Source organism: Jaminaea rosea (genome assembly GCF_003144245.1).
Source record: "Jaminaea rosea strain MCA 5214 unplaced genomic scaffold BDZ90scaffold_13, whole genome shotgun sequence".
Classification (NCBI taxonomy): domain Eukaryota; kingdom Fungi; phylum Basidiomycota; class Exobasidiomycetes; order Microstromatales; genus Jaminaea; species Jaminaea rosea.
In genome coordinates, this window is record NW_020289987.1 from 180,331 (window position 1) to 198,266 (window position 17,936).

At 58.0% G+C, this 17,936-nt stretch overlaps 8 protein-coding genes across 8 annotated transcripts; 4 read left to right on the top strand and 4 right to left on the bottom strand.

The window, feature by feature from the left end:
- Positions 1–165: 165 nt before the first annotated feature.
- On the top strand, positions 166–1,487 carry BDZ90DRAFT_233760 (UPF0016-domain-containing protein). The gene is made up of 3 exons (XM_025506752.1): positions 166–269; positions 374–973; positions 1,050–1,487. Exons 1-3 carry the CDS (start codon positions 261–263, stop codon positions 1,350–1,352), a joined length of 912 nt encoding a protein of 303 aa, XP_025360365.1. The 5' UTR covers positions 166–260; the 3' UTR covers positions 1,353–1,487.
- A 971-nt stretch (positions 1,488–2,458) lies between these two features.
- On the top strand, positions 2,459–3,657 carry BDZ90DRAFT_233761 (hypothetical protein). The gene is made up of 2 exons (XM_025506753.1): positions 2,459–3,267; positions 3,341–3,657. The coding sequence occupies exons 1-2, from the start codon at positions 2,917–2,919 to the stop codon at positions 3,467–3,469; spliced, it is 480 nt and encodes a 159-aa protein (XP_025360366.1). The 5' UTR covers positions 2,459–2,916; the 3' UTR covers positions 3,470–3,657.
- Positions 3,619–4,603, bottom strand: BDZ90DRAFT_61685 (alpha/beta-hydrolase). Its single transcript, XM_025509725.1, has one exon. The coding sequence runs from the start codon at positions 4,546–4,548 to the stop codon at positions 3,808–3,810; it is 741 nt and encodes a 246-aa protein (XP_025360367.1). The 5' UTR covers positions 4,549–4,603; the 3' UTR covers positions 3,619–3,807.
- A 56-nt stretch (positions 4,604–4,659) lies between these two features.
- On the top strand, positions 4,660–7,318 carry BDZ90DRAFT_233766 (hypothetical protein; the record flags this gene model as incomplete). The annotated part of the gene is made up of 4 exons (XM_025506754.1): positions 4,660–4,940; positions 5,013–5,402; positions 5,483–6,373; positions 6,447–7,318. The coding sequence occupies exons 1-4, from the start codon at positions 4,796–4,798 to the stop codon at positions 7,313–7,315; spliced, it is 2,295 nt and encodes a 764-aa protein (XP_025360368.1). The 5' UTR covers positions 4,660–4,795.
- A 138-nt stretch (positions 7,319–7,456) lies between these two features.
- On the bottom strand, positions 7,457–11,600 carry BDZ90DRAFT_275653 (hypothetical protein). Its single transcript, XM_025508888.1, has 4 exons — positions 10,687–11,600; positions 9,697–10,615; positions 9,368–9,630; positions 7,457–9,298 (listed from the first exon to the last, which is right to left on the bottom strand). Exons 1-4 carry the CDS (start codon positions 11,531–11,533, stop codon positions 7,482–7,484), a joined length of 3,846 nt encoding a protein of 1,281 aa, XP_025360369.1. The 5' UTR covers positions 11,534–11,600; the 3' UTR covers positions 7,457–7,481.
- Positions 11,601–12,102: 502 nt separating this feature from the next.
- On the top strand, positions 12,103–15,593 carry BDZ90DRAFT_275654 (WD40 repeat-like protein). The gene is made up of 9 exons (XM_025508889.1): positions 12,103–12,214; positions 12,288–13,021; positions 13,100–13,279; positions 13,348–13,469; positions 13,644–13,707; positions 13,772–14,054; positions 14,078–14,504; positions 14,568–15,029; positions 15,104–15,593. Exons 1-9 carry the CDS (start codon positions 12,160–12,162, stop codon positions 15,363–15,365), a joined length of 2,589 nt encoding a protein of 862 aa, XP_025360370.1. The 5' UTR covers positions 12,103–12,159; the 3' UTR covers positions 15,366–15,593.
- Positions 15,538–16,631, bottom strand: BDZ90DRAFT_61915 (hypothetical protein). The gene is made up of 4 exons (XM_025509727.1): positions 16,436–16,631; positions 16,214–16,357; positions 16,102–16,140; positions 15,538–16,014 (listed from the first exon to the last, which is right to left on the bottom strand). The coding sequence occupies exons 1-4, from the start codon at positions 16,546–16,548 to the stop codon at positions 15,621–15,623; spliced, it is 690 nt and encodes a 229-aa protein (XP_025360371.1). The 5' UTR covers positions 16,549–16,631; the 3' UTR covers positions 15,538–15,620.
- BDZ90DRAFT_61914 (hypothetical protein) lies at positions 16,632–17,727 on the bottom strand. Its single transcript, XM_025509726.1, has one exon. The coding sequence runs from the start codon at positions 17,643–17,645 to the stop codon at positions 16,716–16,718; it is 930 nt and encodes a 309-aa protein (XP_025360372.1). The 5' UTR covers positions 17,646–17,727; the 3' UTR covers positions 16,632–16,715.
- Between the last annotated feature and the right edge of the window lie 209 nt (positions 17,728–17,936).

Below are 17,936 nucleotides of genomic sequence, written 5' to 3' on the forward strand. Positions count from 1 at the left end.
GCCACGCGACTCCGACTTGCAGATGCAGCTCCCGACTTGAATCAATTGGCCTGTTCATCTGCGAAACAACACTTGGCTCCCCTCCTCACTCTTCCTGCTTCATTCTTCATCATATGGCTACTGGGTCGGTCGCAGGCATCGCCGAGGTGGGAGATGGAGGTGCACTCTCGAACCAGGCGGCCAACAGCATGCTGCCCTTCGTCGCAGCCTTCATTGAGACGTCGGCGAGAGATCCAAGGGCCTTGTGGAGCAGCTTCAGCATGATCGTCGTGAGTGCGACGGCAGCACACCGATGCCACTTCCTTGCCAAGCTCACACAGCCTCTTTACCGCTACGCCTGCGTCCACTTCCACAACTGCGCCCGCGCCCGCAGTTCTCTGAGATTGGCGACAAGACGTTCCTCATCGCAGCCATCCTCGCAATGCGCCACTCGCGCCTCATCGTCTTCGGCGGCGCATTCGCCTCCCTCGTCGTCATGTCAGTCCTCAGCTCATTCCTCGGCGCAGCCTTTCCCTCACTCCTCCCAAAGAGCCTCACCACCTTTCTTGCCTCGCTGCTCTTCTTTGTCTTTGGGGCCAAGATGTGGAAAGAAGGCAAGGAGATGAGCGGCGAGGAGATGGGCGAGGAGTGGGAGGAGGCCAAACGAGAGATTGAAGAGGAAGAGGAGGAGCATCACGAGTTGGAAGATAGGCAGCAGCAGAGCTTGGAGGAAGGGACGACTTACCCGCGCATCAATCTCTACCCTGCTGCGACCGCGCCCAATGGTAACGGGCGACCTGCCAAGAGGAGGGACAGCATCAACGGCAAGGCAGCAGCGGCTTCGACGTCGTTTGTCTCGTCGCTCAAGGAAGGGACGCGCAACCTCTGCGGGCTCTGCTTCTCGCCCGTCTTCGCGCAGGCGTTTGTTCTCACCTTCCTCGGCGAGTGGGGCGACCGTAGCCAAATTGCAACGATTGCCCTCGCGGCAGCTCATGTGAGCAGAGAGAAGCTCGCCGGCAAGCTGGGAGGAGATTCGATTGTGGCTGACCAGCTCTCTACTCGCGCGACAGAACATCACACTCGTCGCCCTGGGCACCGTCGTTGGACACTCGCTCTGTACGGCACTCGCAGTATTGGGCGGCTCATGGCTAGCATCGCGCATCAGTCCCAAGCACATCACCCTAGGTGGCGCCGCGCTTTTCCTGCTCTTTGGCTTTGTGTATCTCTTTGAGTCGTGGGAGGAGTACACTGCGCAGGCGGCTGTGACGGCGAGCAGTGGCGGGGTGGCAGCGGTCACAGGGGCAGCGCAGGCGGTGGCAGACGGCGTAGCAGGGCAGGCCGACAAGATGGCGGCGGCCATGCCTCTGAGATGACGGGACGACGGGCGGAACGACGGACGAGACGACGGACGAGACGACGGAAAGAACACTGTAGACTACGACTCATAGCATCAATTGACATTTGCCGTCACCGCGGCATCACGCAGCGCTTCTGATCAGCAAGGCGGCGAGATTGCGCCCAGCGCGGCCCTCAAAAGAACCAGTCCAGCAAAGGTTGATAGCTATCAGGTCCCGCTGTGCATGGCGAAGCAAGCTAGTTCGTCGTCATGCGGCGCTGCGAGCGGACTGTTGTCAATAAACTGGCACCTTCTCGACTCGTCTCGCCGCGATGATATCAGTCGAGCAAGCCCGTACACAACTGAACACAGCATGAGAGGCAGCAGAGCCTACGATGCAGCAGGGCTTCAGTCCTCCCCAGTATCAAGGCTCGAAACGCTGCGGAATATCAGACAAAGCGGCGAGCGCTGGCGCAGCTGACCACAGCGCTACAGCAGGGACGTCCATCGCACGCCGCTGCAAACACCCGTCTTTCACATTGCGAGGCTTCTTTAACGTATGGCGAACCTGGCATTCCGACATCAGCTGAGTGCGGCGCTGCGATGCGCACCGCTGTAGCACCGCTCGGCAGATGATTGTCAACCGTGGAAGAGCTCAAAGACGCCGGCACAGCAGCAGTATTGCACTTTCCATGGGCGTCGGTAAAGCCTCATTGCAAGAAGAGACCGCTGACTTCGTTCTCTGGCCCATTTCACGGCCGCGCTGGACCATGCTGGCTGCGCGCGCTTTTGAGAGGTCGGTACAGCGCCAGGTGATGTCAATGCTGCCTTTGAAGCTATCTAGGATCCATGAGCGCTCATCTTTGAAGGCTTGACGCGAAGCAGCGCGTTGTGGACAGGTTCAAGCACTTGAGATTGCTTCAAGCAGGAAGTAGACGGCCGTCGAGCTGCCGCCGCTGACGCTGCAGTGCACAGCGCGGGGGACGGAGAAAAATTGGACCTGTCGAGTTGGTGACATTCAGATTCAATGCCACTGAAAATAGTCACGACAAGAATCACGATCTCTGATCCAGGATTGGGAATGGGTCCCTCATGGTACTGACATAGCAAACGAGAGCCGTGGTTGCCGCTGCATTAGCGAAATGATGGTAAGTCTGATATTTTATGTCGCGATACGACGTCCTAGGCAGGCGCGTGCTGAGGGCGCTGCGCGCTGCGTCCGCTGATCTGGCACGCGAACGAGAACATCCCGAGGTACCACAGGCCGCTCTCTGCTTCACTTGCGGCGACATTTTCGCTCTACTTCCTGTCCCGTTCCGCTGCGCAGCGCCATTGAGCCGGCGCTACCTGGCAATGCCCTTTTCTCCACCTGCTGTGCTCGTCCGACTGCTTTTGATCTGCTGGTTCGTCGTCTTGTCGCCGATGGATGTGCGCAGCGATGTGCAGCGCTCGTATTGTGATGTGTGCTTCTGATCTGCTGAATCTCTGCTTTGCTGGTCTGCTCTTGTCGCCGCGTCGCGTTACGGTGTGGGCAACAGCGTCACTTCCGACGCTGCGCACGTCCTCTTTCTTCCTTCCCTTTCCCGCCATCGCTGCTCAAGATGTCCAACAATGCTGCGCGGTTCGCGGCGGTCGATGCCTCTCACGGCCACCTTCTTTCAACGCTCAGCGAGACAGAAAAGTCGCTACTGGGCCTGCCGTACGCTGCGAATGAGCCCGCTCTCGTAAGGGCGAGGCTGCGAGCGAGACGCCTCTTCCTACGCTACAACCAGACGGGGCCGTCAACCCACGACCCTGCGGACCTACCTTCCGGCCAGAAGCCCCAAGGCATTGGTGGATCAGACGACGACGGTGCAGAGGTGGCGCCCGGCGTCAACAGCGAGGAGCGACGACACTTGCTGGCCGAGCTGTTTGGCATCAGCTTCGAGCAGACTGCTCAGGTCGAGGTCGAGGTGAGAGGTGCGGGGCTCCGTAGGATGAAGAGATCAATACCTGCTGACCCTCGCACGACCCTCGTACCGCCAGCCTCCCTTCTATTGCGACTACGGCACCAACATCAAGCTCGAAGGTTCGTGGTACACCAATTTCAACACCGTCATTCTCGACTGCTCTGAGGTCAGCATCGGTACGGGCGTACTCTTTGGTCCAAAGTGAGGACGGCGAGGCGTGCTGCGCGACGCTCAATTCCTCGGCGGCTGACCTTTCCCTCCGCCCGCTCGCGCAGCGTCTCCATCTACTGTGGCACCCACACCACCGCCTTGCCCGAACGTCAGGCTGGTCTCGAGCGTGCTCTTCCCGTGAAGATTGGTCGTGACAGCTGGATCGGCGGAGGAGTGACCATCATGGCCGGCGTGACGATTGGTCGCGGCTGCACCATCGGCGCTGCGTCTACGGTGACGCGAGATATCCCAGACTTCTCCGTCGCAGTGGGGACGCCGGCAAAGGTTGTCAAGATGCTCGAGGGCGAGGAGAGAGGGTCGTTGGCATAGTAGCTACAGTATCGCTGCGAGGAAGGCGAGCACCACGGGCTGCACTGCTGTCGAGTCGTGGCCTGCTCCGTCAACAATGTCCAATCTCACCTTGAGACCTTGCTCCCGCCAATGCTGAGCTAAAGCGTGACAGTTTGCTAGCCTGCTGGCCTTGCCCTCCTCTCGCTGCTTGTTGTCGCGACTGCCCACTACAATCTGAACTTGCATCTCTTTCGCTGCTTCGATCGCTGCCCGTGGTACCGGCGAAGGGGCAGCGAAGATGCCTCTCGGCCACCTTGAGCCCGTGTCCAACAATGTGATGCTCCCCGGCGCCCCTACGCTCAGTGCTCTGATCCGGTCAGGATACAGGTAGAAGAAGCGGTGCGCGTACCCTGCCCCTCCCGAGAATCCGGCGAGCACCACCTGCCTCACGTCGAGCTGAGGGCACTCTGCACCGACCTCGTCGAGGATGCTCAGCAGAATGCTGCCTGCGTGATAGGTACGTCCTTGTATGCGTGCATAGCTCGTCTCATCGTCTGGGCTGTCGAGACCAACTGGAAAGAGTGGAGCGAGGATGGAGCATTGATGCGCCGAAGCGAAGCGCTGCCACGCCTCGTTGAGGCAGTGATCAGTGCCTCTCTGCGTGCCATGAACATTGACAACGACTGGCATAGCATTGGTGGTAGCGGCACTGACAGTGCTTGGCAAGAAGAGCGTATACTCGAATCGCTCATCGGTTGCGAGGCTGCGAGTGACGATGGCCATGAGGTGCGACGTCAAGCGTGGGCAGAGGGCACAGAGAGGGAATCACAATGGCCACACATCGCTGCGCCTCGCGCCACGCCTCGCGCCTCTCTGTCTGTCCGTCCGCGATCGATGATCAGCTGAGTCCCGCCGACGGCGACGACGGCGACGACAACTCGACGGACGTCGATTCTCACCTCGTCTCCACAACCAACCAAATCCGCCTCTCATTACACTCCTCGGCGTGATGTCAGGCGTGTCTCGCAGCATGTCGGCCATCCCGCCAGAGGAGCTGCCCATCCTAGAGTCCCTCATCAACATTCGCAACCGACTAACGGCACTCAAGAAGAACTCGTCCGAGTTCATTCGAGCTCAGGACGTACAGACGCTCTACCAGGCAGTCATCAAGCAGGGTGGGTATCACAGAGTCGGGATCAGACTGAGTATATGCTGCGCTTCTAACACGGTACAACCCTCCCACTCAGTGACCAAACTCAATGCCGTTCGAGATGAACGTGAGGCCAGCGAAGTCTCGTCTCGTAGCGGGCAAGCTTCCACAGCGCCGTCGACCGAAGCCACGCCCGCCTCATCGACATCGTCGTGCAACACATCCACTCGCACCGACGTCGATACCTCTGCCACTCAACACAATCGCGTTGACACCACGCTCCAAGACGTCTTCAGCCTCCTCTCCCTCTTCTTCCTCACCATCGGCAAGAGCAGGGAGACGCCGGCTACTTTCAGCCAGCTAGGTAGCATGAAGCAGCTACTCGATCACATGGCAGAGTCGGGCATTTACACAGAGGCAGATCTTGAACCATTCGAGAAGCGTCTGAGCGAGCTGCGTGAGATCATCAGGAGAGACTCGGATCAAGGTGAGCGAGGTGTGGTGTGGCAGTGCGTCAACTTGACAAAGTGTGTTGGGTCTCATCTGTCGTCTATCTCCCACACGCAGGCAAGCACCCCGCACAGCTCACCAAGTTAATGATGAGGAGGCTCGAAGGATGCGCCAAGGTCCTCCAACAGCTGCAAGGCACCCTCTCTGTACTTTCCGTCGAGCTCGTCCCAATCCACCAGAAGCTCGTATCAATCCGCCGCCAGATCGCAGCAGCCGCAGCAAGACCCAAGCCTGCCCGTCAAGAGATTCGCAAGCTCCAAGACGAGCTGCGAGCTATTGATGGCAAGCGTGTCGACGGTAAATTCTTGGGACCTGGAGGCTCCTCCGTCCCAGCCGGCCAGGCCATCCTCGTCGGTCTTCTCGAGGAATGCTTCGAAATCTGCCACGACGTCGTCGTCCGCAACGACGAGGTGCCTATGACCCTTCAGCCCATCTACGACCGCCTCAGCGGCATCAAAGGTCAGCTGGAGCACCTCGTCCTCACCCACCGATGGACGCTCAGAGAGACAGATCTGTGGAATTACCAAGTAACGCTCAAGGAAATTGACAGGCTGAGGGTGGACGGCAAGTTTGTCGACTCCGAGGGCAAGCAGCCTGAAGGGCAGCTCGTCTTGCTGTACCTCCTCAGGCGATGCTACGGTCTCATCTACCGCCTAGTGGCTTCGAGTGAACCAATCAGCGAGGAGCTGATGCCGGTATCCAATAAGCTGTCGACGGTTTCCAAGTGCCTCAAGGAGGTGTCAAAGTATGGCGGACCTTTCACGATGCGCGACCTCTATCCTTACCGCCTCGCCCTTCACCAGATCGACAACCTCAAATCGCCTGTGCTGGACAAGGACGGCAATGACACTGGGGTGAGAAAGTGGCTCGGTCGAGACGGGTCAGTGCCAGAGGGGCAGGCCATTCTCAAAGCCCAATTCGAAGAGGTCGAGCAAACGATCAACGAAAGTGAGTGAGGCGTTCAAGCCGGTCAGGATCTTTCCCTCTTGCTGACGCTTTGCTCCACCCACTCCGCACGTAGTGCTCAATCAGGAGGAAGAGTCGGACGACGACGATGAAGAGGGAGCAGAGGGATCGGAGGGAGATTGGGGTGCTGGCTCAGATATCTCAGGCTCCGTTTCAGATGATGCCGGTGTAGCTTCGGACTCAATGGGCTTCAACAGCGGCGTGCAGTCGCGCGACATCTCGATGCCTGCTAGCCCCTCCGGCGAGGTAGCCAGCCCAGGAGTTTCTGGCCTATCAAGCGCCCTTCTCACTGCTGGCTACGGCTTCTCCGGAAGCAACTCCCCTACTACTCCTCATACTGCTAAGCCCAATGTAGCAGAAACATCGGCCCAGGCATCGCCTTCCGTCGCTCCTCGCCCGCCGGAGGAATTGTCCCCGGCATCTGGATCCACTTCTACCGCAACGACGATCAGCCCTGGCCTCTCGAGCAATCCTTTGCCCCCTGGAGCAGCTACTTTGGCAGTACCTCGACCAGGTCAGACGTCTTTGACTGCCGCGGCCGTATCCTTGGATGCAATGAGCGGGGCCGGATCATCTCCGCCAACCCACGCGGCAGCATCCAACGGCCTGTCCCCGCCGATGGCTCCACATCAATGGGCTCACCTGCGGGACAGCGCCCCCTCGACAGCAGCGATCAGCTCAACGGGCGCATCAGCAGCGAGCAGCAGTGGCGAGTCGACAAACACAACAGCGGCAGCGGCGGCAGGCAACGCACCTAGCAAGGCTTCCGTTCCCGCCCCCGCGGCACCGGTTCCGATTGAGCAGAAAGCGCAGCATATCTGCTCGCCAGGAGAGGCTGGCATGTCGCCTGGGTCGCTGGAAGGGGAGAGTAGAGTCGAGGTGGCTAAGCAGCTTGAGGCGAAGCTCAGGCTCGAGGACTCGTGAGAGTGAAGCTGCGCGGTATCGTCATTATCACCTATCACCCTTTTTGTTAGAAGCTGTTGCTCCTTTCGGTCTCGGTCTTTTGTGTGGAGTTGGATTGAATGCAGCAGCATACGCCATCACGCATCGCTCGAGATTAGATTTCATGATGTTTGCATTGCTTTGCCGTTCACGACGGCGCACCCACCGCACTGGCAGCCGCCCCTGCCGCGGCAGCTACAGCGGCCGAAGCGCCCTGCTGCTGCTGCTGCTGCCCCGCATTCGCCGGTGGCCTCCAGTTGAGCCTCTTGCCCTCCTCGTACAGGTCCTCCATCACATCCTCCAACCTCCCACTCATCTTGAATGTCTCATAGATGCGGAACAAGTGCAAGGCAGCCCTAGCATCTTCAATCGAGTCGTGGCCCGACACGAGCGCTTCCTCCTCCCCTGTACGGTCAGCCTGTATGGCCTCCTTGAGGAGGAACCAACTCAGAAAGCGCAGAGAGAGCTTACGCGCCTGCGAGGTGGACGAGAAGAGGTCGACTGTATCGATGACCTGGCGGGGTGGGACGTGGATGTTGATGATGCGGAAGTCCTTCTTGAGCCCATGACCGATGAAGATGCAGCCCATATCGACCAGAAGACGCAGCTTCTTGTAGGCGAGCTTCTGCGGCACAACGGTATGCTTTGATCTGGCGGGATCCAGATCCCCATCGACAATGCCTGAAAACTGCGTCAGGTAGTCGAACACCTTGGCCGTCGTTGCAATGTGGTCGTCAATGAAGGTTTGTCCCTCCGCGTCGCCTTGACCATGCAGGACCGAGACGCGGGCGAGAGACATGGTGCTCGGTCGTACCAGGGAGCGTGTGCCGTTCGAGCTGATTTCGAGCTCTTCGGGATTCAAAGCGATGAATTCAGCATCGATGGCAACCAAGTCGCCCGCAGATGGAAGGCAATCTGGCGTAAGAGGGCTATGCCGGACCAACTCTGGGTCTCGTCTTTCGGTGATGCAGAGATCTTGCGTGAGAATCTCCTTGTCCACTTGCCACGGAATGGAGCCGATGTCGACTGGCTGGTGGTCGATGCGCTCAAAGTAGACGACGGCAGGGATCTTCCACATCGAGGCGGGAAAGCCGAGTGCTTCGCTCTCAGGCACAGGTCGAACGAGGAAGTCGTTGAAGAGGAACCATTCGCTTTCGCCATTGTCGCCCTTTCGAACGACAGAGACTAGATGAGCAGGATCCTTGGGTGCTTGTACTTGCATTGTCATCGACTTGAGGCGGTAGATTGCTGCGCCTTCAGTCGCACGCTCCCCGTCGGCAAGATCGCGCACAACGGCCTTCTCCCCATCTCTACCGCCGCTAACAATGGAAATGCGGGATGGTAGGTATCTACTGCGGGATGATCTGCCAGGGTGCGACGCTCCTCGTCTGCTGCTGCTAGAGGGCGAGGCAGCGGCAGCTGCTGCAGCAGCGGCCGAAGTCGGTGGTGGAGGCTTGTCGACCCAGATGCCCATTTGCTCTGCCGTGAGGATGTTAGCATTTATGCTGAGGACCGGTGGCAGGTGCGAAGTGGGCGGCAAGGTCCTCCTCGTCTGAATTGAGGCGGCATGGTTGCCGCAACCTCGACAAGAGCCCTTGGCAGACGATTCACGCGTCAACGAAGCGGCGAGCACCGAGGCAAAGTCGGATGGCGCCGTAGGCTCATTCGAGAGCGACTTACGTGGGTAGATGAGGTCGACGACGAGGCCCTTGTAATCGCGAACGACCTCATGGTGGCAAATGAAGCAGCGGTTCTTCACCTTGATCGTTGGCGCAAAGACGTTCTCCAGCATCTCTTTCCTCGGCGCGCCAATCTGAGCCTCGTGAGCCCACGCTCGGACGGCCATCTCTGCCCACGAGGAGGCCAGGGTGTCAAGGAGGAAGCGATTAGCATGCTGAACGAGGTTGGCGTACGCAGCATCGGCTTTAGGTCGGCCTTCGTCGTCGATCAGAGCCAGAGAGACGGCTGGGGATACAAGGACAAAAGGGTCATCAGTAGCCGCATTCACAAGCTCCATAGCGCCATTATACTCACCTCTGTGGCTCTTCGCAAAAGATCGCAGGAAGTTGGTCGCCTGACAATTGGCGCCCGCAGCGTCCTCGAGCATCTTGAAGAGGAAGCCTGCCTCACATAGAAGACAATCTTCCCTTTCACACCTGCCGCTGCCGCCCGACATGGTATGAATCTCTGCCAGCTTCCTGAGCGGATCGAGATGGAAAAAGCACTGCAGCAGAGAGTTGAGGTAGCAATTTGGGATATGCGTCTCAAGACCAGAGTGCTTCGTTCGATTGTAGACGCTGCGAAGAGGGGTAGATGGTAGGGTCAGCAGCCGTATACTGTCCTTGGTCGCTTGGCGCACCCACTCGAAATCAAAGTCCTCAACGCCGAACTTGCTGTAAAGAATATTCTTCTTGCGCCAATAGCCCGGCGGACCCGCCCCTGCATCGCCGTTGAGACTGCCGCCATCGTCCTCCTCGTCACCACCATCATCGCTCGTCGACTCTCCGCCGACGTCTTCGCCAGACAAGGCCGCAGCTCTCGTCTTCTTGATACGCTCTTTCTCCTTTTCGCTGCGAAAGAGAGTCTTGCTCGACCCTCCTGCTGACCCTGCGCCTGCCCCACTGCGAGCACCGCCTCTGCCGGGAGCACTCGGCAAGCCTCTGCCTGTGACCTTGACGACGTTGCGTTTGCCCCGCAATTGACGGGGCAGCGGAGCGAAGTGCAGGCCATCGATCTGCCTGACGGAGTGGAACATAGTCGGATCGACCTTTGGCATCGGGTTGAAGAGGGGGGAGGACTCGGCTACGTATCTGTCGAAGGGGAAGACGGAGCTGAGCGTATCCTCATAGTAGGGCATTCCAATCGTCGAAAGAGGCGTGTCCGCAGTCCAGTCGATGCGTGGCAATCGTTCTGGAGGATCGGCAACTTCAGGAGGTTCCGTAGCAAAGGGGTTGAATCGGGGAGCGTTTGCGGCAGACTCTGGGTGATTGAGAGCCGACATGGCTTCTGCAGATGCCCAGAGGCGTACCGACCCATCCGACTCTCCGAAGGCGATATACTCTGCGCTTGGGGAGAAGGACAGCGACGTGATCATCGAATTGGTATTGAGCTGGAAGAAGGCAGCCTCGCCGGGATTGTTCATGTCGACGACTTGCCATGATCCTTGAGGAGCGGCTACGACGACTGTAGAGCTGATGCGAGGATGGATGTCCAGGAGAGCAGGGCCGCCTGGGGCGGCAAATGGTACGGGAACCAGAGCTCGTAGGTTGCGAAGATCATGGACTACAGAAAGAGATTGAGATCCAGTCGTCAGCATTTGATTTTTCCTCTATATCTTTGCCGCAACTGCTCACCCTTGATGAGAGGTTCTGGGACGGGATGACCTAAACGCATCGTCCACCCTACGCTCCAGACGAGACTGCCATGGGCCTTCATATCGATGACACCTCCTGGATGAGCATGCAGCTTGTGTTCCGTTTCGAGAGAGCGAGGATCTCTGAGCTGAATATGCCCACCTGGCGTCGATGTGAGGAGGTATCGCTGTGACCGTCTGACTTGGAGGAGTGGTCCCCCTGCGGCAACTTTGCGTACCACTGCGCCGACGTGACGATTGAGCGATATGACTTGCTGATCAGAGGGTGATGGTGATGAACCGCATACAACGACGTCAGATGACGAGACGACAGGCGATGGCGAGATGGACGAGAGGCTGAGGGACGAGTGACCCATTGCAGCGACATCTTTGGTCCACCTAGCCAAGCCTCTGCGATTGGCACAGTGAAGCCCAAATGGGCTGATGGAGAAGACGTTGCCTCCTTCATTGTAGACTTCGCGTATGCCATTGCCTCCTGCTACAGTGCCGGGTGGTGCTGGTCCTGAGAGTTGAGGCGGGGGCAAAGGTTGCGCCTTTTTCCAGCTGACTCGCAGTCTTCTCTGTTCCTCGTTGTCATGGTAGAGGGGCGACGTGAGAGAGACGTTTGCCTTCCATGCGGTATATCGGGCGAGACTAGGTCCGTACCAGCTCTGTACGGCTCCTGATGAGGTGGCGGTGAAGAGGAGATCGGATGAAGTGTCGAAGCTGAGGGCAGAGAGGGAAGAGGGAGGACGAGGAAGGGCTCCTAGATAGGGAGGGGGAGGTGGAGGAGGGGATGCTAGAAAGTGGGACAATTCATGCCATGAGGGAGGGTTGCCCCCGGCCATATGGGCTAAGGCCAATGAGGATCACAAAAGGATGATAATGATGTGATGATGCGGCGGTCCGGACAAGACGACACTTGCAGATGCGACGCGTGCCTGACGGGATCGCACCTTGACCTCGCCCCCGCTTTCCGGCGCACCCAGACTGGCGGCCCCACGCGACATCAAACGCAAGCCTATCCCACCATCTTATCCCAACCCATCGACATCGACGTGTGTGAGACACAATTCACTGTCTGCACTGCACGCGATGATGCATCAAAAGAAATCAATCCATATCGAAGGGCAATCGCCTTCAAAGAGTGCCGTGCTGTGAGGCCACGCCTTCTCGTGCCAGTGTCGTCATTCTCATGGCCAGCAGGCAGAAGAACAGACTGGACGTTAGCACACGAGCGTGTGATGTTGAAGAGATGCTCGTCTGATAAAGAGACGTAGGCCTCTCTACCATTTGGTGGCTCGGCGCTCGACATTGACGTGAGGACCGGTCCACCGGGCAGACGTCGTCTCGTCCGCGGACCGGAGAGGCGCGGAGAGAGAGACGAGGCGGGAGCACAACGGCCGACGTCTTCGCATCGCTGCATTTACTCAGTCGTTGCCAATTTATCCATCCAGATAGCCAGACGGAGAAGATGTCAGCACCTCAGAAGAATCACCACGAAGAGGAGGATCTTGACGACCTTGATGGTGAGTACGTGGGCGAGGTATGACGCATTGTCCACCTATTTACTCACTCATCTCGCCTCGTCGCTTGGATCAGACGTCCTCGATCAGTTCAGCTCCAAGCCATCGGCTTCCACTCAACAAGCGGCGAAGGGCGCACAAGGCGCAGCCAAGCCCTCAGGATCTCAAACACAAGGCGTTGCATCCTCTGACCCAACCAGTCAATCAAAGAAAATCGGAACCGACGAAGCTGAGGATGATGATGGCCTCCCATCCGGCTTCGACGATGCACTCTCAAAGCAATTTGCCGCCGAGCTAGCAAAAGGCATGGAGGACATGTTCGGCAATGCAGCAGCCGCTGGACCCTCAACACGAAAGGAAGCTGCGGGAAGTGAGAGGTCGACCAAGGATACTGGCGTCTCAGGCGAGCCAGAGATGAGCGAAGAGGAGATGATGAAGCAATTTGAGAAGATCATGGCAGAAATGGGTATGGGTGAGGGAGGCCCGTCAGCAGACACAAGAGGCAGCGCTTCAGCATCTGCATCGGGCCCTCAGCCGCCTCAGCAAGCTGCCGACTTCCAAGATGCCATCAAGTCGACCATGTCCCGCTTGAAGCAGTCTTCTGCTCAGGGCGGAGGAGCAGGAGGTGCCAACCCATTCGGCGACTTCAGCGAAGACGACATGGCCAAGCTCCTCTCCAGCCTTGGCGGTGGTGAGGGAGGAGAGATGCCTGAAGGCGAGGAGGGGATGGCCAAGATGCTCGAGAAGATGATGGGAGAGCTGATGAGCAAGGAAGTCCTGTATGAGCCCTTGAAGGAGTTGAGGGACAAGGTGAGACGTCAAGTGGGCTGAGGGGAAGCATACAAGAGCTTCGAGCTGATACGATGTGCTCTCCTGCCCCCAAAAAAGTATCCTTCCTACCTTGCCGCGCCTCCAGCAGACGTCAAGCCAGAAGACTTGGCTCGCTACAGGGATCAACATCGCATCGTCTCGCAAGTCATCGAGACGTTCGACGACGTCAAGTTCGACAATGGCAGCGAGAGCGAGAAGAAGGCTCTCAAGGAACGTGTGTCGAGCCTGATGAACGAGGTGAGCAGACGAAGGCGCTGCTGAAAGATATCAAGAGGCTGACTCTACCCTTTGTTGCCATCGCACAGATGCAAGAGGGTGGAGCTCCCCCACCCGAAGTGGCAGGCGAGATGCCCGAAGGCTTGGATGGGATTCCAGGTCTCGGTGGCAATGGAGGACCGGGCAATGAAGAGGATTGCGTCGTCATGTAGTAATAGCTTGTTGCCTCCTCACTAGCGATCATGACTGGACAGCTTTTGCTCTTGCTCGCCCGCTTTGGGGTCCGTCCGTGCGCACCCCTCCACTCGACCCGGGACTTGAGATGTGCCGTCGACGTTAGTGTTGTTGCTTCGACTTCATCTTTTTCCGTGGATGTCATGTCAAGTGCAGATGGGTCACCCAATCGCCCGTGGAGGCTAAGCCAACAGCTCAAGGGCCACACGTCAGATGTGAGAGTCACACTCCCTAATTGCGTCAGTATCGTCGAGCTCATCGCAACCCACGCGTGGCCAGGTCAAGGCCGTCCACTGCGCCGTCGTCAAGAGCAAAAATGAAGGGAAACAGACGAGGCAAGTCATCTTGACCGTCTCGAGAGACTCGACAGCGAGAGTTTGGAGTCGGGACCTTGAGAGAAAAGGGGCCTGGGAGCAAGGACCGACCTTGGAAGGAGGCGGGCGATACCTCAATGCTGTCGTCTTGGTGCCGCGGAGGGATGATCAAGAAGAAGGCGAGCAGAAGAGGTGCCGGGAGAAACATTACATCCAAGCTGACTTGCACCTCTACGATCACCACCGCTGTTAGACTTGGTCCTTATCGCAGGTCTAGACGGGCTCATTCGTTCGTTCCCTCTGCCCTTCGACACCCTCCTCCAACCTGGGCGCATCACCGAACCGATGCAGATCATTGAAGAGCACTACGGTAACGTCACCTCTCTCCGATATTTTGACGAGCTACTGCTTTCAGCATCGTGGGACACAACAGCGCGCAGCTACAGGCGAGATCGCAAGGGCAAGTGGCATCGCCTTCACCTCTTGAAGGGACATGAGAGCGCTGTTTGGGGCATCGAGGTCCTTGATGCCAAAGAGGGTGCCGAGAGGTATTTGACTGCTAGTGCCGACTTGTTTGTGCGGCTTTTCGAGGCGAATGAGTGCAAAGTAGTGTGGGAGGGGCATAGAGATGTCGTGAGGGATCTGAAGCTGCTCAATCGCGGCCAGGCGAGTCAAGAGCAGCTCTTCGCTTCTTCATCGTGAGGTTACGCGACGTAAGGCCTTTGCTCGACCCCTTCTGACCTGCCCTTCGCTTCTCTCAGCAACGACGCCTTCATCCTCATCAATTCCCTCTCTCCAACGCGACGCCCTCCCAACATCCCAACCAACGGCGGTCCACCGCTTCTGACCCTCGAGGGACACACAAGCATCGTCTACTCTCTCGCCCTCCTGTCCACAGAGCCAAGTTCAGCTTACCAACTTCTAGTCAGTTCGTCAGAAGACGGCACCGTCCGGCTCTGGGACACAACCCTTCCCCACAACAACGAGGAGAATGCCACACCTCGTCGATTGGTTGATACCATCCCCCATCCAGTCACGACCGTCTGGTGTGTAGACTCTCTCCCTCACTCCGGCGACATTGTCTCAGGGAGCGAAGATGGCGTTGTGCGCGTCTTTACGCAGAGGCCTAAGGGCGAAGGGGCTGGAGAAGAAGTCACGCAAGCAGAGCTGAACGAGTATGAGGCCCGGTGCGCTGAGGTGGCCAAGAAGACTGGCAGACTCGGGTGAGTGCAGAGGGAAGAGCAGCTCCTGTGCGAAAAGCCAAACTTATCAGAGCGATCTCGTCGCCTGCGCACAGAGCTCGAGGTCAAGTCGTTGCTGTCGAGGGCAACGAATCACTGCCATCAATCGCCACCCAGCAAATCCATCCAGTGGACGGCAAGACGTACGACTTTCTCCTCCCGATCGACGTCAGCAACGACCAGCCTCACCTCATCCTGGGTTTCAATCGTGGCGATGATCCGCTTCGAGCGGCCAAAGACCTCATCGCGCAGCATCTTCTGCCGGAGAGCTACGAGGAGGAGATAGTAGCCTTTATTAGGCAGGTCTCTGGTGTGTGATAGATTCTGAAAAAGATGACATTTAAAAGTGCAAGGCGTGCTCGCGAGTGTGGCCTGTACTGATGCTGAGAAGGAGAAATAGATGTACATGTGTGGTTTGAGCCTCGGGCTCGACTTGCTTGATCTTTGGCCAAGCGGTATCGCTGTGTGGGTGAGAGTACGAAGAGACCGTGGAGATGCTAGGCTACATGTGCTTGAAGAGAGAGTCGTCGGAATGATGATTTCAATATAATGAGGGTTGGCTCATCGCCACGCTCAAATGGCGTTGGTCCACTTGGCGTCTCGCAGCTTGACGATACGCCCTGAGCTAGAGATGGTCCATCCCGGCTCCGCAACAGAGAAGAAGGGCTTGGACTCCATCGCGTCCTCATCGCCCTCGGCAGTCTTGTTGGGAGCTGGTCGCTTACCCCGAGGAGTAGCGAGTATGACGCGGCTACTACTGCAACTTCCCTCATGTCCAGCGTAGTGTGTAGGCTGCGTAGACTCACTTGCGGTGCGTTTGCGAGGAAGGAGCGAGTGCTTCTGATGCTTCTTTGCATGTTCTTGGCTGCTAATAGTGTCAAATTTGACTTTTTTCAATGGGCTGCCAGAGGCGCTGCTGACGTTGTGCTTGTTCGTAGTGGCCAGAACCTTCAAGGGAGAGGAGGAGCTGGACTGGCCACATGGAGAGCTCGTTACTGAAGTATCACCGCTCTCAGGGAGCTGCTCCTTGTGACATTTGGAGGCATGTACCCACCAATTGGTGGGCTCGATGGCGCCGAAGGTGATCCATTTGCTGCGGGGGATGAAAATGGTCACAATGTGAGCCTGCGCTGCGGATTCGACCTGATCGAGCTCTTTCTACTCACTCGCACTGGTGGCAGAGACCCTTGAGCTCACTACCTTCTCCGACCTTGCCGTCGACTCCCTGCTGTCGTCGCCTGGTCTCTAGAGGTTCTTGGTACTGTAGACAAGTTTTGGGCGAGATGCCATGTGCTCGAATCATATGGTATCTGCGCGTGTACGAAGAGGCGAGGTGAGCAGGAGGTTGCAGAAGAAGCTCGTTGCCCCTTGTTTGCGGCCAGACTGACCGGTAGCTTGAATTGCGCAGATTGAGCCAACCACCGACGAGGCTGTTGCCCCTTCCATAGCCCGAAGCCTGATGAGGCAGGCAGAGGCCGCACCACGCCTCCTTGCTGCCCATTGCGCCTGCTGCCCCATCTTGACCGCAGCTCTTGCCGGCTCGAACGATGGCGGGCGTGTAGAGGTCTCCGGGGAAGCGTTCGGGCTGCTTGCGAGCTAGAAGAGGGAGTTGAGCAGAGTTGCAAGCGTCAGTCGGGGTGCATTCACGTCGTGCGCTGTGCTGCGACGCTACTCACGACGCAGGTGAGCAGGGTCACGACGCTCGTCAAAGGGAGGGGGTCGCGAGGCAAAGCGACCATGTATGTGGCGTTGATGAGGGAAGAGGTCCTCTACAGCGGTGGGTGGGATGACTGAGGCCAAGATGAGCGTAGGCTCGGCCGGTACTGAAGATTGCTCTTGTTGAGGAGGCGAGGGAGGCGGCGGAGGGGACTGGGCCTCTCTCTCTCCTTTGGCCTCAGTTTGAGCTTGAATCAGAGCGATCTGATCTTCAAGTCTCTTGCGTTCAGCGCTGCGTTGTGAGGTGGCGATCTTTCTGGTCTTCCGCTGTGATGTGACTCGTCTGTGGCGAGTAAGGACGATGGCTGGCATGTTGCGGGCCACCTCAGGAATGGGCACTTCGGTGCCTGTGAAGCGGCTGCCCAGCGGGGTGCGAGTGTCCCTATCTTGAGCATTTGCGCCATCAAAGGATTTGGCGAAAGCGGGCAGGGCACGGGCCGTGCTTGAGAGGTATTGATCACTGTGGCTGCGAATGAGGGACTTGTGAGTCGATTGAGTGGACAAGCACTCAGAACGACCTCCGAGCTGACGAGGGTTGGGAGTCGAGACGCTGCGCTGAGGCTGCGTGATATGATGTTGAGGTGCCGAGCCTCCATGGTGCGAGCCAGATGAGGCTTTGGGCTGAGGTGGATTGCGAGAGCGATGTTGCTTCGGTGGCAGCGTGACAAAGGCTATCGGATTCAGGGGGCGAGGAGGAGAGAAGGCTCGGTTGGCCTGTTCGTCTATGCCACAACGGCGGGTCGCTGGGTACCGCTTCGAGTATCGATGGACACCGAGGACAGCATTGTAGGCCTGATTGACGGTGATAGTACCATGTCGGTGGGATAGAGAGGAGCCTGGCGTCGTCATGTTAGCCGTGGCGGCTTCCGTGGTGCTAGCCATCACCGCAGGGCGCAGGCAGTCGACCTGCAACCGGAGGCCAAGTCACGATGAAAGTGCAAGAAGAGGAACTTTGGAAGTGAACACAGTCTAGTTGTGGAAAGAAAAGCAACAAGCAAGCTGCAAGAACTTCAATCCAAGTGGCCATCCCTCCGCTGGCTGCAACTGGCTGACGGTGCTGCGACAAAAGCGATCTGTCGCTTCTGATGAGCGCGTCCCGTTCGCAGTCGCAGAGGCGCAGCTTGCGACCCAAGCAGTGGCAGCAGAGCGTCATTCGTTCGCAGCGTCATTCGT

Coding starts and splice junctions, on each gene's coding strand:
- BDZ90DRAFT_61685 (XM_025509725.1), bottom strand. CDS start 4,548: ATGGCCATCGTCACTCGCAGCCTCGCAACCGATGAGCGATTCGAGTAT.
- BDZ90DRAFT_233761 (XM_025506753.1), top strand. CDS start 2,917: ATGTCCAACAATGCTGCGCGGTTCGCGGCGGTCGATGCCTCTCACGGC. Junction 3,268..3,340: donor CTGCTCAGGTCGAGGTCGAG/GTGAGAGGTGCG, acceptor TCGTACCGCCAG/CCTCCCTTCTATTGCGACTA.
- BDZ90DRAFT_275654 (XM_025508889.1), top strand. CDS start 12,160: ATGTCAGCACCTCAGAAGAATCACCACGAAGAGGAGGATCTTGACGAC. Junction 14,505..14,567: donor CAGCTCTTCGCTTCTTCATC/GTGAGGTTACGC, acceptor CGCTTCTCTCAG/CAACGACGCCTTCATCCTCA. Junction 15,030..15,103: donor AAGAAGACTGGCAGACTCGG/GTGAGTGCAGAG, acceptor GCCTGCGCACAG/AGCTCGAGGTCAAGTCGTTG.
- BDZ90DRAFT_61914 (XM_025509726.1), bottom strand. CDS start 17,645: ATGGCTAGCACCACGGAAGCCGCCACGGCTAACATGACGACGCCAGGC.
- BDZ90DRAFT_233760 (XM_025506752.1), top strand. Junction 974..1,049: donor TTGCCCTCGCGGCAGCTCAT/GTGAGCAGAGAG, acceptor CTCGCGCGACAG/AACATCACACTCGTCGCCCT.
- BDZ90DRAFT_61915 (XM_025509727.1), bottom strand. CDS start 16,548: ATGGGCAGCAAGGAGGCGTGGTGCGGCCTCTGCCTGCCTCATCAGGCT. Junction 16,358..16,435: donor CTGCGCAATTCAAGCTACCG/GTCAGTCTGGCC, acceptor GTACACGCGCAG/ATACCATATGATTCGAGCAC. Junction 16,015..16,101: donor GCCATCGAGCCCACCAATTG/GTGGGTACATGC, acceptor TGGCCAGTCCAG/CTCCTCCTCTCCCTTGAAGG.
- BDZ90DRAFT_275653 (XM_025508888.1), bottom strand. CDS start 11,533: ATGGCCGGGGGCAACCCTCCCTCATGGCATGAATTGTCCCACTTTCTA. Junction 10,616..10,686: donor CCCAGAACCTCTCATCAAGG/GTGAGCAGTTGC, acceptor CTCTTTCTGTAG/TCCATGATCTTCGCAACCTA. Junction 9,631..9,696: donor GTTGAGGACTTTGATTTCGA/GTGGGTGCGCCA, acceptor CCCTCTTCGCAG/CGTCTACAATCGAACGAAGC.